Genomic DNA, 18,467 nt, shown 5'->3' with positions numbered 1-18,467 from the left:
AGGGTCCTCCGGCAACACAAAGCTGCCCGGCGGATGCCTGTCTGATAATCATGCGGCAGAAAAATACATCGGCGAACCCACGCACGTATCGGCCGATACCGATTCAAGTAAAGTACGCAAATATTGGTCCAATATATCGCCCGGCCGATGTATCGGTCGATCCTTAGCTTGTTAGTTTTGAAAAGTTAATGCTAGGTTATAAATCATGCCTCACACGTGTATTTTTGAGGGGTGTGGCAATAAGCCGATAAGTTGGTCACAGCACCACACAGCAACATTATTCTGTGCCTGTGGGAAGGAGGCATCTTACCTTGTTGAGGGAAGTAGCATTAGTTCTGATCAATGGGTCTCTAAAATCAATGTGCCTTGGAAAGATGTTCCGGTAATGTTTTAAATCATCAACATTTGGCAAGATACTGTAAGTATTACAATGTTATCTATCATCAATGTACTTGTTCTTGCATGATCACAGCATGTCAAACGATAAAATGTTAGAGGGTTTTTTTAGAGGGCTTTGTAGTCAAAATAGGTGTGTGCCAATGATGTGCGTTGTTAGCTAGCTCATAACCTGTTTTCTGCTGTTATAATACAGAGAAAAGGGAAATAAATATGTGTTCATGTTTCACATAAGGATTGGAATGAAGGGATTTTTTTTTTAAAGCGCAGTTCCCTTTTAAGGGTTTTTTAATACAGTGGTGTAAAAGTCTTTGCACTCTTCCTGATTTGATCATAAGTGTGACAAACTTATTGTCAAACAAAATTACATATTTGGTTGATATAAAAAAAATCAACCAATCCCAACGATTAAAGAATAGCCAATCGCTTCTCACACCACTGTAAATACCGTACCCCAGCTTGAAGAACATACAACAATCCTTCTGAGATTAAATATTGACTGTATGAGACTTCAGGTACCATTATCTCTGCTATTTTTAGGTATTAATATTGTGGATAATTACCTCCAGGTCTCCTTTGGTGATGGATTCCTCCTCCACCCTGAACTGAAGGTCCTCCACTTTCCTGAAAAACGGATAAAAAAACATCAAATTTTAGTCTAATTAACAGTGCATTGAAAATTATGTGAGGAAATTGACAAACTAAACTAACAACATGTGTTCTGCACACAAAGTCCAATGAATTCTAACAGGATCAAATTAATTTGCAAACCTTTTCTCCTCTTCCAGCTGATTGGCAAGTTCCACTTTTGCAGTTTGCGCGCTGGCCAACACGGCTTTGATTTGCTGGAGGTTGCTCTCGTTCTCAGTGACATACTGTGGAGGATATTTGTCCAGGTATGTGTCTGTTGGAACATTATTTTTGCCTGAAAAGGACCTATCGTGTCTGTCCTACCTGCATGTGCTGCGACTTGAGGGTGCTCATCTCCTTTTCCACCTCGCAGATGTGACTAGTGGCCTTGGCCATCTCCGCTCGCTCCAGGTCTCGCTCAGCCAGCAGCTGCTCGATGTGCTGCTGCTTCTCCTTCAGAGCCTCCTGCAGGGCGGTGGTGCCTGAGATCTTCCTGGCATAGCGGGACGAAGTCTCTGTCAACTGCAATGACAAATTAGTGTCATAAAATTGGAGTGTCAGAAATAAATTGAGCATTGAACACATGCTTCATACATAATTTTCTTGCACCACAAGCAGAGATGGCTAAGATTTTTAACAGAACAACACAGGACATTTTTGCATTACTGTGAAGCTGTTCCACGTTTTGGTGAAATGATTTTGAATTAAAGAAATAACTTAAAAAGGGAATCCCTTCAGGAAGCACTCCCACCAGGTATGGGAACCTAGTGGGTATGTTCATCAAGTCAGAACCCGTCACCCCCCAAAGACTGAGGGGAAACTACCCTACCCTCGGGTTAAAGTCCAACATACAGGCCAAGAGTCGGGATGCAAGAACTGCCACCCCTGTAAGTCACCTCTCACTGACGGCAACGCCAGTGGAATAAAGTCTATCCCTCTCGAGAGCACTGGTTCTAGAACCCTTGCTGGGTGTTGAGGTGAGTCCAACTACAGTGCATCCGGAAAGTATTCACAGCGCTTCACTTTTTCTACATTTTGTCATGTTACAGCCTCATTCCAAACTGTATTAAATTAATCTCTTACCTCAAAATTCTACACAAAATACTCCATTATGACAATGTGAAAAAATATTTTTTTGACATGTTTTGAATTTATTAAAAATAGAAAACAAAAAAATCACATCTACATAAGTATTCACAGCTTTTGCTTAATACTTTGTTGATCCACCTTTGGCAGCAATTACAGCCTCAAGTCTTTTTGAATATGATCCCACAAGTTTAGCACACCTATCTTTAGGCAGTTTTGCCCATTCTTCTTTGCAATAAGTCTCAAGCTCCATCAGGTTGGATGGGAGACGTCTGTGCACAGCCATTTTCAGATCTCTCCAGAGATGTTCGATCGGATTCAAGTCTGGACTCTGGCTGGGTCACTCCAGGACATTCACGGAGTGGTTCTGAAGCCAATCTTTTGAGATCTTGGCTGTGTGCTAATGTCTACTGTCTATATGGTCAAGGTACATAACCAGTCTACTGAGGTCAAGAGCGCTCTGGAGCAGGTTTTCATCCAGGATATCTCTATATATTGCTGCATTCATTTTCCTTCTATCCTGACTAGTCTGCCAGTTCCTGCTGCTGAAAAACATCCCCACAGCATGATGCTGCCACCACCATGCTTCACTGTAGGGATGGTATTGGCCTGGTGATGAGCAGTGCCTGGTTTCCTCCAAACATGGCGTCTGGCATTCACACCAAAGAGTTCAATCTTTGTCTCATCAGACCAGAGAATTTTGTTTCTCATGGTCTGAGAGTCATTCAGGTGCTTTTTGGCAAATTCCAGACGGGCTGCCATGTTCCTTTTACTAAGGAGTGGCTTTCGTCTGGCCACTCTACCATACAGGCCTGATTGGTGGATTGCTGCAGAGATGGTTGTCCTTCTGGAAGGCTCTCCTCTCTCCACAGAGGAACGCTGGAGCTCTGACAGAGTGGCCATCGGGGCCTTGGTCACCTCCCTGACTAAGGCCCTTCTTCCCCGATGGCTCAGTTTAGAAGGCCGGCCAGCTCTAGGAAGAGTCCTGGTGGTTCCAAACGTCTTCCATTTACGAATAATGGAGGCCACTGTGCTCATTGGGACCTTCAAAGCAGCAGACATTTTTCTGTATCCTTCCCCAGATTTGTGCCTCAAGACAATCCTGTCTCGCAGGTCTACAGACAGTTCTTTTGACTTCATGCTTGGTGTTTGTGCTCTGACATGCACAGTCAACTGTGGGACCTTATATAGACAGTTATTATATTTCCAAATCATGTCCAATCAACTGAATTTACTGCAGGTGGACTCCAATTAAGCTGTAGAAAGATCTCAAGGATGATCAGTGGAAAAAAGATGCACCTGAGCTCAATTTTGAGCTTCATGGCAAAGGCTGTGAATACTTATGTAAATGTGATTTTTTTGTTTTCTATTTTTAATAAATTCAAAACATGTCAAAATTTTTTTTTTTCACATTGTCATAATGGAGTATTTTGTGTAGAATTTTGAGGTAAGAGATTAATTGAATTCAGTTTGGAATGAGGCTGTAACATGACAAAATGTAGAAAAAGTGAAGCGCTGTGAATACTTTCCGGATGCACTGTATATCTAGCCGGAACTTCTACTTTGATCAATTCTGCTTGTGCTACCATCTTTAACATGGAAGAGGGAAGGACTTTGTGCTTGTGTGATCACTCTGATAACTCCCATGTCACACTGACAACAATTCAGCAAAGTAAAGGGGAGTGTCTATGAACAATATAGTGGATAAAAATCAATGAAGAGTCCTGCCGTGAGAGTTTGCTGCAATACTTTGTCAATGCCTTGCAAACACATACAGTAGAGCTCGCTCACTGCCAAGGAGTGTTTTTCATCTGGACAACATTGACCTCCATCTTACCAGTCCAGTCCTGCTCGGCCGTCCGCCCACAGATGAGGCCACCGAGCTGACAGAGCTGATGGATGAGCTGCTGGGGCTGTGGGCCAGAGACGACACCCCCATGGCCATTCTTTTGCTCTTCTTGGCCTTGGCCGGGCTGGTGGACGGGAAGCCAATACGGATCACCTTGTGGATTGGCGCGAACAGGCCGAACTTGGGAAGACACTGGAAATATCTGTGGGAGGTGTACTTAAAAGTTAAAAGGTCCGCTATTAAGCAAAAAGGTCCGCTATAAAGCAAAAGTAATTTTGGAATGATATGCTAACAGTAGTGTCCAGTGTAATGGTAAATGTATCCATATTCTACAGCTCCACTAAAAGCTCCCCTAAGTGGCCATATTAGTCGCAGTGAGGCAATGACTCGTTTGGAGTTTTTTATGTTAATACAGGTTGCTTATTAAGAATTGCTTATTTTATGCTTTTATTAATTGACAAACATTTCGTACCGTTTTTGGCTTTTAGTTGTACATACAAAAGTTCTGGAAAAGTTTTGATTGACACTTTAGTTGTAAAAGTCTGACGTGCCAGATGAGACGAGATGAGACGATGGACAAGGCTGGGTCCCAGAGACAAAATTTGAATGTGAGAAAACCACAATGAAAAAATTACTGGACAAACTAACTTTTTTATTTAACAAACTTTGCAGGTTATTGTCACACAGAGTGACAAAAAATTACAATTTTGTTAATGTTTTTCGGGACGAAATAGGCACCAAAAATCAATGTATTTGATCTTCCTATAAGTTAAGTTAAGAACTCTATTCATCCCACACAGTGGCACTAATCCACATTACATGAGCTATAGAGCACAAAATAGTGCCTTTGGCTAAAAATAAATTTAATCTTTCCATAAATAAAGGCACAAGAAACACATTTGTGTGAATACATGAATTTTCCACTCAGACATGGGTAGAGTAGCCAACAAAAAAACTGCTCCCAGTAGGGCTTCCAATAAAACTAAATTCCAGCATCAGTGTTGGATTTTGGACCCTGAAGGCAACACGGTCCCAGGAATCCATGTATTTGCAGGTCTAACCTGCTGCTGAAGTTTGTACGTACCTTGTACCAGCCACAGCACCATCATTCTTCCCCAAGGGCTCATCCAGCTCCACACCACACCATTCCCCTTTGGCAAAGTCCGTCTCCCCCATGTAACGAATGACCCCCATCTTGGAGCCTCCCACCTGTGGTCAAAGTACAGATTTTACTTGGATCACAATAGCGCTTCCAACCAACTTCCAAATAACTGTAGTGACATCATTCCGTCTATTTCATGGTCGAGTGGGTTTCTGATTTAATGGAAAAGTTAGTGGTTACAGCCTGCTCTCTTAAGTGTAAAAACTCCAATTTCCATCACGATATTTCATGATACCCTTACAATGCTGTCATGGATTCCGAAAAACAAAGTTTTACATTTAAACTTTAGGACCCAGTTTCATGTTTAGGGAATAAATGAAACTGGGACTAAACTAATCTGGTTTGAATTCATCCACATGAATCCAGTTGCTTTCTGATTAACTCAGTCCAGACTGCAGTGTCTCACACAAAGGAAATTTCGGACAACTCAGATCATGTTTTGTAAACGGATTTTATAGGGCCCTAAGAGAGTTTATTTTTAAAAAGTCAGATATTCTAAATCACACCACAAACTGATCTATAACCATGTCAAATGATTGTAGTTCTACTCTTAAGGTATTTTGCGCTCACATTTTTTTTCTGATTAGGGATCTGACTCACAGATTTATTATGAAAGCCAAACAATATTGTTGGTCATGCTGTGTAATAAATCCATCTAACCACCATTCCATTTTCTTCCGGGGCCCTGGTCATGGGGGAAGCAGTTTAGACGTCCCTGTCCCTGGCCACCTTTTCCAGTTACACCGGGAGAAGCCTAACGTGTTCCCAGGGCCAGCTGTTGCTGAAGGGAATAATCACTCCATCATGTCCTATGTCTTCCCGTGGGACTTCTCCCGGCTGGGCATGCCCAGAACACATCACCGGGGAGGCGTCCCGGAGGCATTCTGGTTAGATGCCCGAGCCACCTCCACTGGCCCCTCACCCTTTCAATTAGGGTGAGTCCAGCCACCGTCGGGAGGAAACTCACACCAGCTTGTATCTCATTCTTTCAGTCACAAAAGAATTAGATCTGTCTCAGCTCTTTCTTCACCATGATGGTTCGCTACAGCAACTACATTACTGCAAACACACAACTCATGCCCCAACGTCCCTCACTCGTCAACAAGACCCCAAGGTACCTGGTACAAGACCTCACTCCTAACCTGGAAGGGGCAATCCTCCTTTTTACGACTGAGAACCAGCAAGATGCGCAAGATCAAACTGGACCCTCTCCACGTCTCGGCAGTGCCTAGAAATTCTGTCCATGAAAATTATGAACAGAATCTGTGACAAAGAGTAGCTTTGACAGAGGCCAACATTTACCAGAAACAGGCTCGACTTACTGCTGGCAATGCAAACCAGACTCCTGCTCCAGCTTGGCAGCTGTCAGTGGGGGCCTGCATTGCAGTGCATGCCCATAATTATAGATTATAGATTGACAGTTCGAGCACAGCATGTTCGTGCAACCTAGTTTCCAATTGCATAAATAACCACTTAACAATGGCTCAGTTGCTACATCACATGACGAAAAACAAAATTGCACACTCAATGTAATAGAATCATTAAAATTAGGGCATCAATCAATTAAAATACTGGATCGTGAATAATCACATTTTTATTCATAGTTTTAGTTTTATTCATAGTCATAGTTCATATTCATACTCACAATTAATCACATTTAATCAAAGACAGAAATACGTTTTTATCTTCAGAAATAGGGGAAATCTCTTTGTGGTAAACAAGTCGATGTGCAATTACAATGATAATTAAAACTGCAAGCAGTGATGAGCGGGCTCGAGCACCCCGACGCGCTCGGGGGTACGCGCGGGTCGGGGGTACGCGCGGGTCGGGGTCGCGCGCGCGACCGGACGGGCGCGCGGACGCGCCGTACGAAAAACCGCGGCGAGCGGATAAGCGGTAAGGGAGTCACGGCACTTGCAATTTTCCGCCAGGAGGGGGCGACAGCGGCGGCGAGGCGGGTGCGCGGTCACGTCCCGTCCGACACCGCGAACCGCCATAAAAAAATTCACGACGATCGGACCACGCGGTAGGTCCTTGCGGCGGATATACGTTTCCGCCTGTGGGTGGCGCTATAGAGTGGTTGGCCCACACGGTAACGGACCGGAGGGTACCCCGAACCAACAGAAAAAATTAGGGGCCGATCCGACCGTGCGTAAGGAAGTTACGGCAGATATACATTTCCACCAGTTGGTGGCGCTATAGCGTATGTACACACACAGTCATAGACCAGAGGGTACCCCAGACCACCAGAAAAAAATTGGGCCTGATCCGACCATGTGGAAGGAAGTTACGGCTATATACATTTCCACCAGTTGGTGGCGCTATACAGTCTATGTACACACACAGTCATAGACCAGAGGGTACCCCAAACCACCAGAAAAAATTTGGGCTTGATCCGACCATGTGGATGGAAGTTACGGCTATATACATTTCCACCAGTTGGTGGCGCTATACAGTGTATGTACACACACAGTCATAGACCAGAGGGTACCCCAGACCACCAGAAAAAATTTGGGCCTGATCCGACCATGTGGAAGGAAGTTACGGCTATATACATTTCCACCAGTTGGTGGCGCTATACAGTCTATGTACACACACAGTCATAGACCAGAGGGTACCCCAAACCACCAGAAAAAATTTGGGCTTGATCCGACCATGTGGAAGGAAGTTACGGCTATATACATTTCCACCAGTTGGTGGCGCTATAGAGTCTATGTACACACAGTATAACAGACCAGAGATTGACCCAACACACCAAAAAAAATTTCAAGACAATCTGACCATGAATCAGGAAGTTACGGCAGATATACATTTCCACCAGTTGGTGGCGCTGTGTTTTGAACATGGCTTCTGGAGCATTAGGTGCGTCCTGTCATGATAGACGTCTCCACCGAAAATCATAGTGATACGTGTAACGGGTGGCGAGGGATAATGAATTGAAACTTCTAGGTGGCGCTAGTGTGTCAATTTAGATTGGTGTCACATGGGAGCACCACCAGGGCGCTCAGGCCTGGATTAAGGCCTCACGTTTAAGATTTCAGCAGCCTGTGACCTTCTGCAGGCAAATGATGACCTTTTGATGGTCAATGGCGAAGGCTGACCATTCGCCGTGGCCACGCCCTCCACATGTGCTTTACACACATCATAGTCCATCAACTGACATCATCAGTCTGTCAGTCAAACTGTGTATTGACTTTGATGTACATTGCTTCAAGGCAAGGCCAGACACCAGGCAGGGCCAGATATGAAATGGTCAAAGTTTGGTGGCGTGCCACGCCCACATCCTATGGAGCGGCCCAAAATCCTTCGCAATTTAACGTGGGCCATCCGTCTAGTGTCCGTTGATGCAACAACGGACTCATTCGGTCAAACCCCCTAGGAGGAGTTCGTCAAGATACGACCCATACATCCGCCCCCAAATGGCCGCTGCCACCTAAAATGGCCGACTTCCTGTTGGTTTTAGAACATGGGTTATTGAGACTTTTTTGTGCGTCCTGTCACGAGTGATGTCTCCTCCGAAAATCATGCCGATACGTGCAACGGGAGGCGAGGGATAATTATTTTAAAACTTCTAGGTGGCGCTAGTGAGTCAATTTGGCTTGGTTTCATATGGGGGCCACACCAGGCCGCTCAGGCCTGGATTCTGACCCCCCCTATGAGCTTTCAAGCCCATGCGACCTTTTGCGGGCGAATGATGACCTTTTCTATGTAAATGGCGAGGCCTGAGCATTCGCCGCCAGGCCACGCCCACCACGTGTGCTTTTCCTGCATCATGGTCCATCAACAGGCTTCACCAGGCTGTCAGGCAGTGACCTTGTGACCCTGATGTTCATCTGATGAATCTCCTGGCAGAAAAGGCCTCATGTAGATGACACGCCTTTAGCCTGTCGCCAAAAGGTGGCGCTGCGACGAAATCAGGAAGTGACCTACGGGGACCTTCGGGGCGGGGCCATGATCACATGTACCAAGTATGATGAAGATCTGACCACGTGGAGCCAAGTTATTCACGTCTACAGTTACGCTCAGCGTGCAAGGCCCGGACATATGAAAATGGGCAAAATTTGGGGGCGTGCCACGCCCACATCGTATGGAATATCCCAAAATCCTTCGCAATTTAACGTCGGCCATCCGTCTAGTGTCCGTTGATGCAACAACGGATTCATTTGGTCAAACCCCCTAGGAGGAGTTCGTCGAGATACGACCCCAACTTCTGGCACGAAAAAGGCCGCCGCCATCCAAAATGGCCGACTTCCTGTTCGTTTTCCAATATGGGTTCTTGAGACTTTTTGGTCCGTCCTGTCACGATAGACGTCTCCACCAAGTTTCGTGACGATAGGTGAAACTGGTGGCGGGGGCCAATTTTTTCAAAAATTAAAGGTGGCGCTAGAGAGTCAATTTTGGAACATTGTTTTCGGGACCCCCACCAGATCGAAATTTTCACCAGACCTGACGCGCTTGCAAAATTTGGTGAGTTTTCGGGCATGTTAAGGCCCTCAAAATGTCCGTCCTTTCGTCAGAATAAAAAACGGAACGATTACAATAGGGCTTTCGCACTGGTCAGTGCTCGAGCCCTAATTACATAAAATGTTATGTAAAAGGATATCAATTTTGGAAACTATGGGCCATTATTTGTCAGCAAGCATATTTTTGTATTAGTATATTAGCTCTTACTCTTAAACTCATCCACAAACGTTCAGAAAATACAAAATGTGAGCGACTGAGACCTCTAACACTGACACAAACAGGTTTTGTTTATTTGGGTCAACTCAAAATAAGATTTGTTTACTTATGATACTGATTTTAAATTCTAAATGTCTGTGAGTAAAAAGCCTATTTAGGAACATTCAGAAACAATTATTATTAAAGATTTCCCTCAAAGCACCTTTCCTTCATGAAATGTACAGATGAAAATACCTAAAACAGGAAAACCAGGAAAATAGTCATAAAACATTTCATCAAAATGGTAAACTCAATGTCATTTCATTTCTCTTTTAAAACACAAATGAATCATTATATTCCAGTAAATATTATTTACTCCATCAATCACCACCTTATCATGGTGGAGGGGTTTGAGTGCCCGAGTGATCCGAGGAGCTATGTTGTCTGGGGCTATATGCCCCTGGTAGGGTCTCCCAAGGCAAACAGGTCCGAGGTGACGGGACAGACGAGGAGTGATTCAGAAGACCCTTATGATGACAACAAAGAGGAGAAACTGCACCTCGCCCAGATGTGGGATAGATGTGGGTGGCCTCACCCTGGAGCCAGGCACAAGGGGCCTGAGAGGGACTGGACCTTGTTCTACTCTGGAGTTGCTGCAGGGGAGAGGTGGCGAGCTGGTGTGGGCTTATTAATAGCCCCCCGGCTTGGTGCCTCTGTGTTGGAGTCAGCCCCGGTGAACGAGAGGGTCATTTCCCTACGCCTTCGGGCTGGGGAAAGGGTCCTGACTGTTGTTTGTGCGTACGCGCCAACCAGCAGCTCAGAGTACCCCACCTTCTTAGAGTCCATCGGGGGGTGGTCTCCAGCTGGTGACTCCGTCGTTCTACTAGAAGACTTCAACGGCCATGTGGGCAAGTGTGACCTGGAGGGGTGTGATTGGGAGGAATGACCTCCCTGATCTGAACCCGTGCGGTGAGATGTTACTGGACTTCTGTGCGAACCACAGTTTGGCCATAACTAATACCATGTTTTGCATCTGAGTGTGAAGCGTCTGGGATGAGACTTAGTACCTCCAAATCAGAGGCCATGGTTCTCAGTTGGAAAACGGTGGAGTGCTCCACCTGGGTTGGGAATGAGGTCCTGCCCCAGGTGGAAGAGTTTAAGTATCTTGGGATCTTGTTCACGAGTGAGGGAAGGTGGGAGTGTGAGGTCGACAGACGGATCGCTGCAGCCTCTGCAGTAATGTGGTCGCTGTACCGGACCGTCGTGGTGAAAAGAGAGCTGAGCCGGACGGCAAATTTCCCAATTTACCGGTCAATCTATGAGGTCTGGGCTTCCCTACTGAGACTGCTGCCCCCACAACCTGGACCCGGATAAGCGGAGGCAAATGGATGGATGGACTATTTTATTACAATACTGTAACTATTAATTAGAAATTCCAGTTTTTTAATGTTTAATGCTGGCTGTGATTTGTCTTACTTCTTTGATGATCATTGAACGCACCACCTACCATTATCTGATGCACATAGGGATGTATGGATGTATTTTCCCCCTTTTTCTTTGACCTCATATTTGCTTCCAAATGCCTCTGTGGGAATGCATAAAGGTAAGATGTGATGACTTTGAGTGCTAATGTGCATCATTGTATTTCACAACCTCTCTGAAAAACAAAGTCCACCAAACGGGATGGTGGATCTGTATTCATTTAGTGCTTTTCATTTGATGTTGTTCCTGCCATAGTTTTATATAATACAGCATAAATAAGGGCGGCACGGCGGTAGAGTGGTTAGCACGCAGGCCTCACAGCTCCAGCACCCCCCCACGACCCTCGTGAGGATAAGCGGTAGAAAATGAATGAACATCATGAATAGGATCAATCTCTCTCAATTTCTGTAACTATCGCCAAGAAAGTCATTTTTCAAAAGTGGAAAAACCAAAAAGCATTTAATATCACCCACTGGATCAATCTAATAAAAAAATCATATATCAACAGAAAAAACATAGCTTACAAACAGAAGCAGTCTTCATTGAAATATGGACCCCATTTATTTATTTGCACTTATCAGCAATTCAATAACTGACTAAACCATCTATACGACAAGAGAAAGCGCGCTTATCATTATTATATATATTTTTTGTTTTGTTTTTTTCTTTCTTTTTTCCCCTCAAGTTTTCATGTGGTATATCTGGCCTACTTTGGCTCGGGTATCCCGACGGCATTCCCCACGCTGAGCTGACGAAGGTGGCCCCCTATGTCGCCCAGCCACTTTTTTTTATGCACTGGCACACAAACGGGAGAAGGAAAAAAAAAACACACACATGAAAGCATAGGATAAGTGCATTGGTTATTTTAATGCACAACACGAATGCAGGAAGAAACAGGGGAAAGGGGACAAAATGAGAACTAGAATTGGGGTGGAGGGGTGATGTGCGGCGCCTTGCCTGGGTTTTGGCTGTGGGGTGGGGGAGTGTGTGTGTGCTGGGGGTGCTCGGGCTCAGCCTTTAGTGGGCATGGCTCTCCAGGAGCTGAATAGCAAACAATCTCTGCCTCTCAGTCAACCAGTCAGCAAACAGACACAAATTTTACATTTATTTTATGATTAATAGTTAATAAGCATTCTTTATTTAGCATTTTTGTTTAACTTAATAGAACCCAATTTACCCATTCTTATTATATTTATACATGTATTTTGTTCCCCTCTCTTTCTCTCACCAATATAGCACAATTATGGGCCTCTGTACTAGGGATCGACCGATATTGTTTTTTGTAGCCGCTGGGAGCACTTCCTGGTTCCCAGCGTGCTTTGCGGCACCATCGATGTAAATAGTTGGTCAGTTTGTAGTTAAAGTTGCATAGTTGTTCATTCTTGGTCTGCTCAACTAGTGAGAGTGCTTTTATTCGTCTGTTGCATTGGTATGTGATGTTTTGGGGATTTCTTGTTGTCACACCATGACTTAAACTGTTATGCCTAGCGGTCACCCAGTGAAATGTGATGGGCTATGTATGGTGTCGAAAGCAAGCTCATTCTTTCACTTCTGAAATAAAGGCTGCTTTAAAAAAAACCCTGAGCTTCACAATATTTTCAAGCACGTATATTGCATGCACTTGGCATTCATGTTTCCTATTTCAAAGCAGGTGGCAATATTTCAACTAAGTTTACTGTTAGAGGCTAATTAGACGTTATTAAAATGTACGCTTGTTATGATTCACCAGTGGTGGAGGGGTACCGCGACTGCGTGTGTTGTAGGGTCCTCCGGCAACACAAAGCTGCCCAACGGATGCCTGTCTGTAAATCATGCTGCGAAAAAACACATCGGCGAACCCACGCACGTATTGGCCAATACCGATTCAAGTAAAGAACGCCGATGTATCGGTCGATCCTTACTCTGTACTATTATGGTATTATCACTTTTTTCCCCTCTCTTGTTTTTTTTCTTTTTCACATTCGACCTGATTCCTGTTCGTATACATTCCACTTCTCCAGCAACAATCTGTGACAAATCTTGTGACACTGCACAACCCTCCCGTCCTCCTTTTACCCGTCCCATGTATTGTTTCATTGTGTCACCTTCTCGTCTACGTTGTAAATATCCATCTTATATGATTATCACAGTTGTAAATACACACTTAATGTTTGAAATAAATAAATAGGATCAACCCCATTGCTCTAATGCAGTGATTTTCAACCACTGCGTCACGGCACAGGAGTGTGCCACGAGGAAGTATCCAATATGACTTTTTTTTTTTAATCACTTTGTTGCGTCCCGTAGTGTGTAGGATGCTTTTGTGTGTGTTTTTTTTCAACTATTTTTCTTTGGTTTCTTTTGAGGCTGCACGGCGATCGAGTGGTTAGCGCGCAGACCTCACAGCGAGGAGACCCGAGTTCAATTCCACCCTCGGCCATCTCTGTGTGGAGTTTGCATGTTCTCCCCGTGCATGCGTGGGTTTTCTCCGGGTACTCCGGTTTCCTCCCACATTCCAAAAACATGCTAGGTTAATTGGCCACTCCAAATTGTCCATAGGTATGAATGTGAGTGTGAATGGTTGTTTGTCTATATGTGCCCTGTGATTGGCTGGCCACCAGTCCAAAACACTGGTTAGTTGGGCCACTCTTATGCCAAGGTAGCACTGTATATGACAATAAAAACAATACCTGCACTGCTCCAGTCTCTGGCAGGCCATGGAATCCGTGATAAGTCCAACACAGCAACAGTAGAGACAAATAACTTTGGTCTTGCTACAAGAGGCTTTGAAGCTAACTTTACCAAACAAAATAGTCTTTTCCTTCTCCATTTCTATTCAATATTTGTTCCAGCTTGTGACTACAGAGTTACTGTGCTTCAATCAAACTGTGGTGGGGGCCAAAGGTCAAACAGGAGGAGCACACATTAATTGCACATCAAAAAAATTATGTCCGTAAAAGGAAACGTCCGCGTCATTAACACGTTAACTTTGACAGCCCAAAGTAGGATGCAATATATTATCATAGATTTTTTTTCCATTGTAACTTTTCTTACAAGTAATGTTAAAATCTCATCTTGCAGACCTAATCTTCTGTATCATCTCAGCTTGTGAACTGAGTATCTCTCGATAGCCCCCATTTCAGAGTGTTGTGACTTGTGTTGCAGGAGTAGCCACAGAAGACTGCATTTTATTTACCATTTGTTTAGGAAGAATTCAGTAATTTATTTTAAATTAATAAGTTCTACTTCCAATCCCACATCTCGGCCATCTCTGTGTGGAGTTTGCATGTTCTCCCCGTGCATGCGTGGGTTTTCTCCGGGTACTCCGGTTTCCTCCCACATTCCAAAAACATGCTAGGTTAATTGGCCACTCCAAATTGTCCATAGGTATGAATGTGAGTGTGAATGGTTGTTTGTCTATATGTGCCCTGTGATTGGCTGGCCACCAGTCCAGGGTGTACCCCACAGGGTGTACACTCGCTCGAAGACAGCTGGGATAGGCTCCAGCACCCACCGCGACCCTCGTAAAGATAAGCGGTGGAAAATGAATGAATGACTGTTCTACTTCCATCATGTTCTAATATATTGTTTAAAAATAATGTTTCAACATGAGTTTTTTTTCTTCTTTCAATAAAGATATTTTAAAATGAAATTGTAATTTCAATTATTGTAATTGTAATTATAATACTGAACGGTGAAATTGTGGTATTTTTGCCCAATGTTATTGTACCCTCAGAATCTCATCCTAAAATGTACTGTGTGATGCAACACAAACATGCAGCCGGCATTGAAGTCTACTGTAGAGATGAAACCACATTCAATATTTGTTGATAAATTGCGATAAAACCTTAGCTTCAAAATCTAATGATCAGAATTAGGTTAATTAGTGTTTCCGAGGTTGTCACAAGCTAAAGCTGCACAACAACCAGAAGAACAACGACGGTGCAGCGTTGTTTACCAAAAATGTTTCATGACCAAACACGGTCAAATTCTAATGGTGGCGAGGTTAGATTACACAGGCATAGACTGAAAAATAATTCAATGATCAGTGTATCAGCAGCAGTCACTCCTCTCTTAAGTGCTGAAAGTAATCTGCAAGTGATTTACAAATATTGACCACTTGGATGGCCTCTCGAGCTGGTGTGATGTCACTCTCCCCCTGGAGTCATCAGGGAATTGACTCCCCCAGATCAAGAATTGCAAACAGAGTCAATCAAAGGTGGATGTTAAAACCCTTAAAAAGTAAATTCTATTGAGCTTTCCAGAGACAAATTATACAACCCAATCTACATGTTTATGGTGGTACGGCCTGAAAGGTTGACTATTGACAGAAGGTTCACTGAGGAAATCAATCACGAATCAAATAACACAGCATGGACTCATCTTTAATGAGGCCTGCATGGAGTTTGTCATCAATATACTGAACAACACAGTCTTGAAATGTTGTTCTTTAAAGTATTGCTGCCATTTTGAAAAATATGATATGACACATCAATTACTGGTAACTGATTGTAGACTTTGATCCAAATCAACTATGTTATGTTGTCAGCGATGAATATTGATGGATTTCCCCACATGGAACCAGCAGGAGACACCATTGAGTTTGCTTCCTAAACGGGCTGGTGGAATAAACATGCACCAAAAAACACAAATCCACACTTACCAAAACTCGATCTCCAACCCGAAGGTCTTTATCGCCACCTTTCTTCACAGAACCACTGTCAGACATATTGGAGCCAGACTCGTTTCCAGTCTTAGCCGCACTGTTGAGCACACTCTCTCTGAGTGGCACCACAACCCGCTGGCCAGAGGGGGCACCGCCACCTTGCAGGTTGTGCGCTGAGAGCGCCTCTGTGGAGTGGCCGTCACTCCCTTCCGCCACTGGCTGTCGGGCCAGCTTGGAGGGCCGCGTGAATATGCCCTGGAGGGCTTGGCACTCAAAGTAGCGCACGCCCCCAACTGAACCGTCATTTTTGCCAACTAGGTCGTTGAGAATGACTCCAGCCCACTGGCCCGGAGCGAACTGAGTTTCGCCGAGGTAGGCAATGACTCCAGGTTTGACGCTGTTCACCCAGACCTGCTCGCCCACAGTATAGTCCCCCAGAACATCGTCACCCTCCTCGGAGGCTTTGGGTGGCGTACTGGGCTTGTTTAGAGCATCTGGAAAAAAAAGAGAAAGTAGAGCGTAAAAGCAACTGCAGACACGGCCGCTGTTTATTTGAGGGAGGCATCTATTTGAGAGGAGGCCTTTATTTGTGAAAATTATATAGATGGTGCATTGACAAATTACTTCCATAGGTCAACCAGTGACCATCCAGATTTTAAAGGAGTTTGACGGATATAGTATTACACACTCATGTTCACAAAAATAATACAGTGTGAAATGCCTTTGACAGAAATATATTTTTCTCTTGCTGGCAATCGCCAAGTACAATAACTTCTGCCTGAGCTTGGGGAAGGGCCGGGGAAGCAGAGCTTTGGGGGAGGGCAGAAAGCGAATCTTGCCTACTGCCACGCCCATAAGGAAGCCCGCTCCTCTGTGACATCACAAATAACCAGTTTTAACGATGCCCTCTGAAACTGAGTGTTTTGAGCCATCCCAAACTTCTTTCAGTGGTCATTTCCAAATGCATTGTTTAACAGAAAAATGCAACATTCTTACATTTTATAGGTCAGAAAAGTGGAAAAAGCACAATAGGTCCCCTTAAAACTTCCATACATTCATCCATTTTCTATGCTGCCAATCCCTACAATTATTTCATTGACAACCTGATGTTTGTTAAAATTATTATTAATTGAACTCATTATATTATCATGATTATAAAATAAATTGATTAAGTATTCCGGTGCTACGATACTATACGATTGTGCTTAATGGTGTTTATGATAAATGACAAATAATATCCATCAGTGTCATGTCAAATAACACTTTCCACTTTCAGTCAATAATGGTGTGATGTTTTCATGCAACAATGCATCAATCTTTTTTGGCTTCCATTGTATGTTGCCATATCCATCCCCGACAGAGCAGTTTCAAACAGTGCATACATTGTGAGATCATCCTCATTCTCAGTCCACAAGAACCACCACCATCACACCATTCATTCCCCTTTTGACCGTGTCATGCTGGCAACAAAAAAGCACAAGCTTAAGTACAACACAACGGTGCAGATTGTGCAGAATTACTCTAATTGGTCCTGGAAAAAAAGTGGGTCAGGGAGATGCATCTGTGATGTGCGGATGATTAAACCCGCCATTCATCGCCAGTTTGACACAGAGTCAAGTCAGAGCATTGTATTTTTCCAAAGCATTGGTATGCAGTCTGCTGCACTGCACTGCTGGCTTGTAAAAGTCTGGGCTTATGGGAGTGTATGGAGTGTACGTGTGTGTGTGTGTGTTTGTATGCGTGCACATGGGTGGTTGGTGCCATCTCCTCTGTGCCCTTAGAGTGAGGACCTGCTTCAGGCTTTGTGGCGCCCATTGGTTGGGTTTTATGCCCCAATTGCCCCCATATGTTGTGCAAGACGCATTTGTTTGCAAGGGTAAATGGGTGAAAAGTGATATTCAATTTCACTCTGTCCTTTTTAAAAGCATGTTAAGAATATTACCAAACCTGCATTTGTTCTTCTTCGCATCATCGCTGGGATTCGGCCTATTCTATCCACTGACTGACACAGATACTCATTAGGGTTGTGAATCTCAGCACTGAGGACAATTCGATACACATCTCCATGCACTGCCAGCGATACGATACTTTAACAATACATGGAATTTTCTGGTGATACGATGCGATGCGATTCACCCTCTTCATGATGCGATACGATGATCATATGATATGGTGCAATTTCTTGCGATATGATGCAATTCAACATGATGCAAATAAGCAAAAGGGAAAAAAAGGAATTCAGTATGGTCCTACAAAAAGGATTTGGCTTTATTCCTTCTTGGCACTTGGCAGTAATTTCAACAACAGTGCTGTTTGTCTTTTGTCTATGCACCACTTATTCCTAATTTTCAAAAACAACTTTCCGTACACTTTCACATCGGCTACGCAATTACAAAGATGGTGAAATTAAAAGATGGTTTGATAATAATAGATAGCAACAAAAAGACGTGTAGACATTGAAAGGGTGAAGGAAAATACATTTCTGGGATCACAACAGATGAAAATGTGAGCTGCAAACCTCATATTACAATTATACAACATAAGGTGGCAAGAAATAT

The 18,467-nt window shown here is 43.9% G+C and overlaps 1 protein-coding gene across 3 annotated transcripts in view; it reads right to left on the bottom strand.

Annotated features, from left to right (window-relative positions):
- The window catches only part of clip2 (CAP-GLY domain containing linker protein 2), a 49,658-nt gene that overhangs the window by 17,037 nt on the left and 14,154 nt on the right, over positions 1-18,467 (bottom strand). For all 3 annotated transcript variants that reach the window (XR_009132169.2, XM_058088321.2, XM_058088322.2), the window contains exons 3-8: positions 15,907-16,403; positions 5,046-5,170; positions 3,950-4,163; positions 1,351-1,548; positions 1,168-1,271; positions 960-1,020 (exon numbers count right to left, since the gene is read on the bottom strand). Coding sequence is in view for 2 of the 3 variants with exons in the window: in XM_058088321.2 (XP_057944304.2) it covers positions 960-1,020; positions 1,168-1,271; positions 1,351-1,548; positions 3,950-4,163; positions 5,046-5,170; positions 15,907-16,403 (1,199 nt within the window). In the remaining variant the exon portion in view is untranslated. The remainder of the gene's footprint in view (positions 1-959; positions 1,021-1,167; positions 1,272-1,350; positions 1,549-3,949; positions 4,164-5,045; positions 5,171-15,906; positions 16,404-18,467) is intronic.

The sequence above is a fragment of the Doryrhamphus excisus genome, linkage group LG21 (genome assembly GCF_037039965.1).
Source record: "Doryrhamphus excisus strain RoL-2023G ecotype Guam linkage group LG21, RoL_Dexc_Guam_v1.1, whole genome shotgun sequence".
NCBI classification, from domain to species: domain Eukaryota; kingdom Metazoa; phylum Chordata; class Actinopteri; order Syngnathiformes; family Syngnathidae; genus Doryrhamphus; species Doryrhamphus excisus.
The sequence above is the reverse complement of the archived record's forward strand: the minus strand, read 5'-3'. Positions and strand labels throughout refer to the sequence as shown.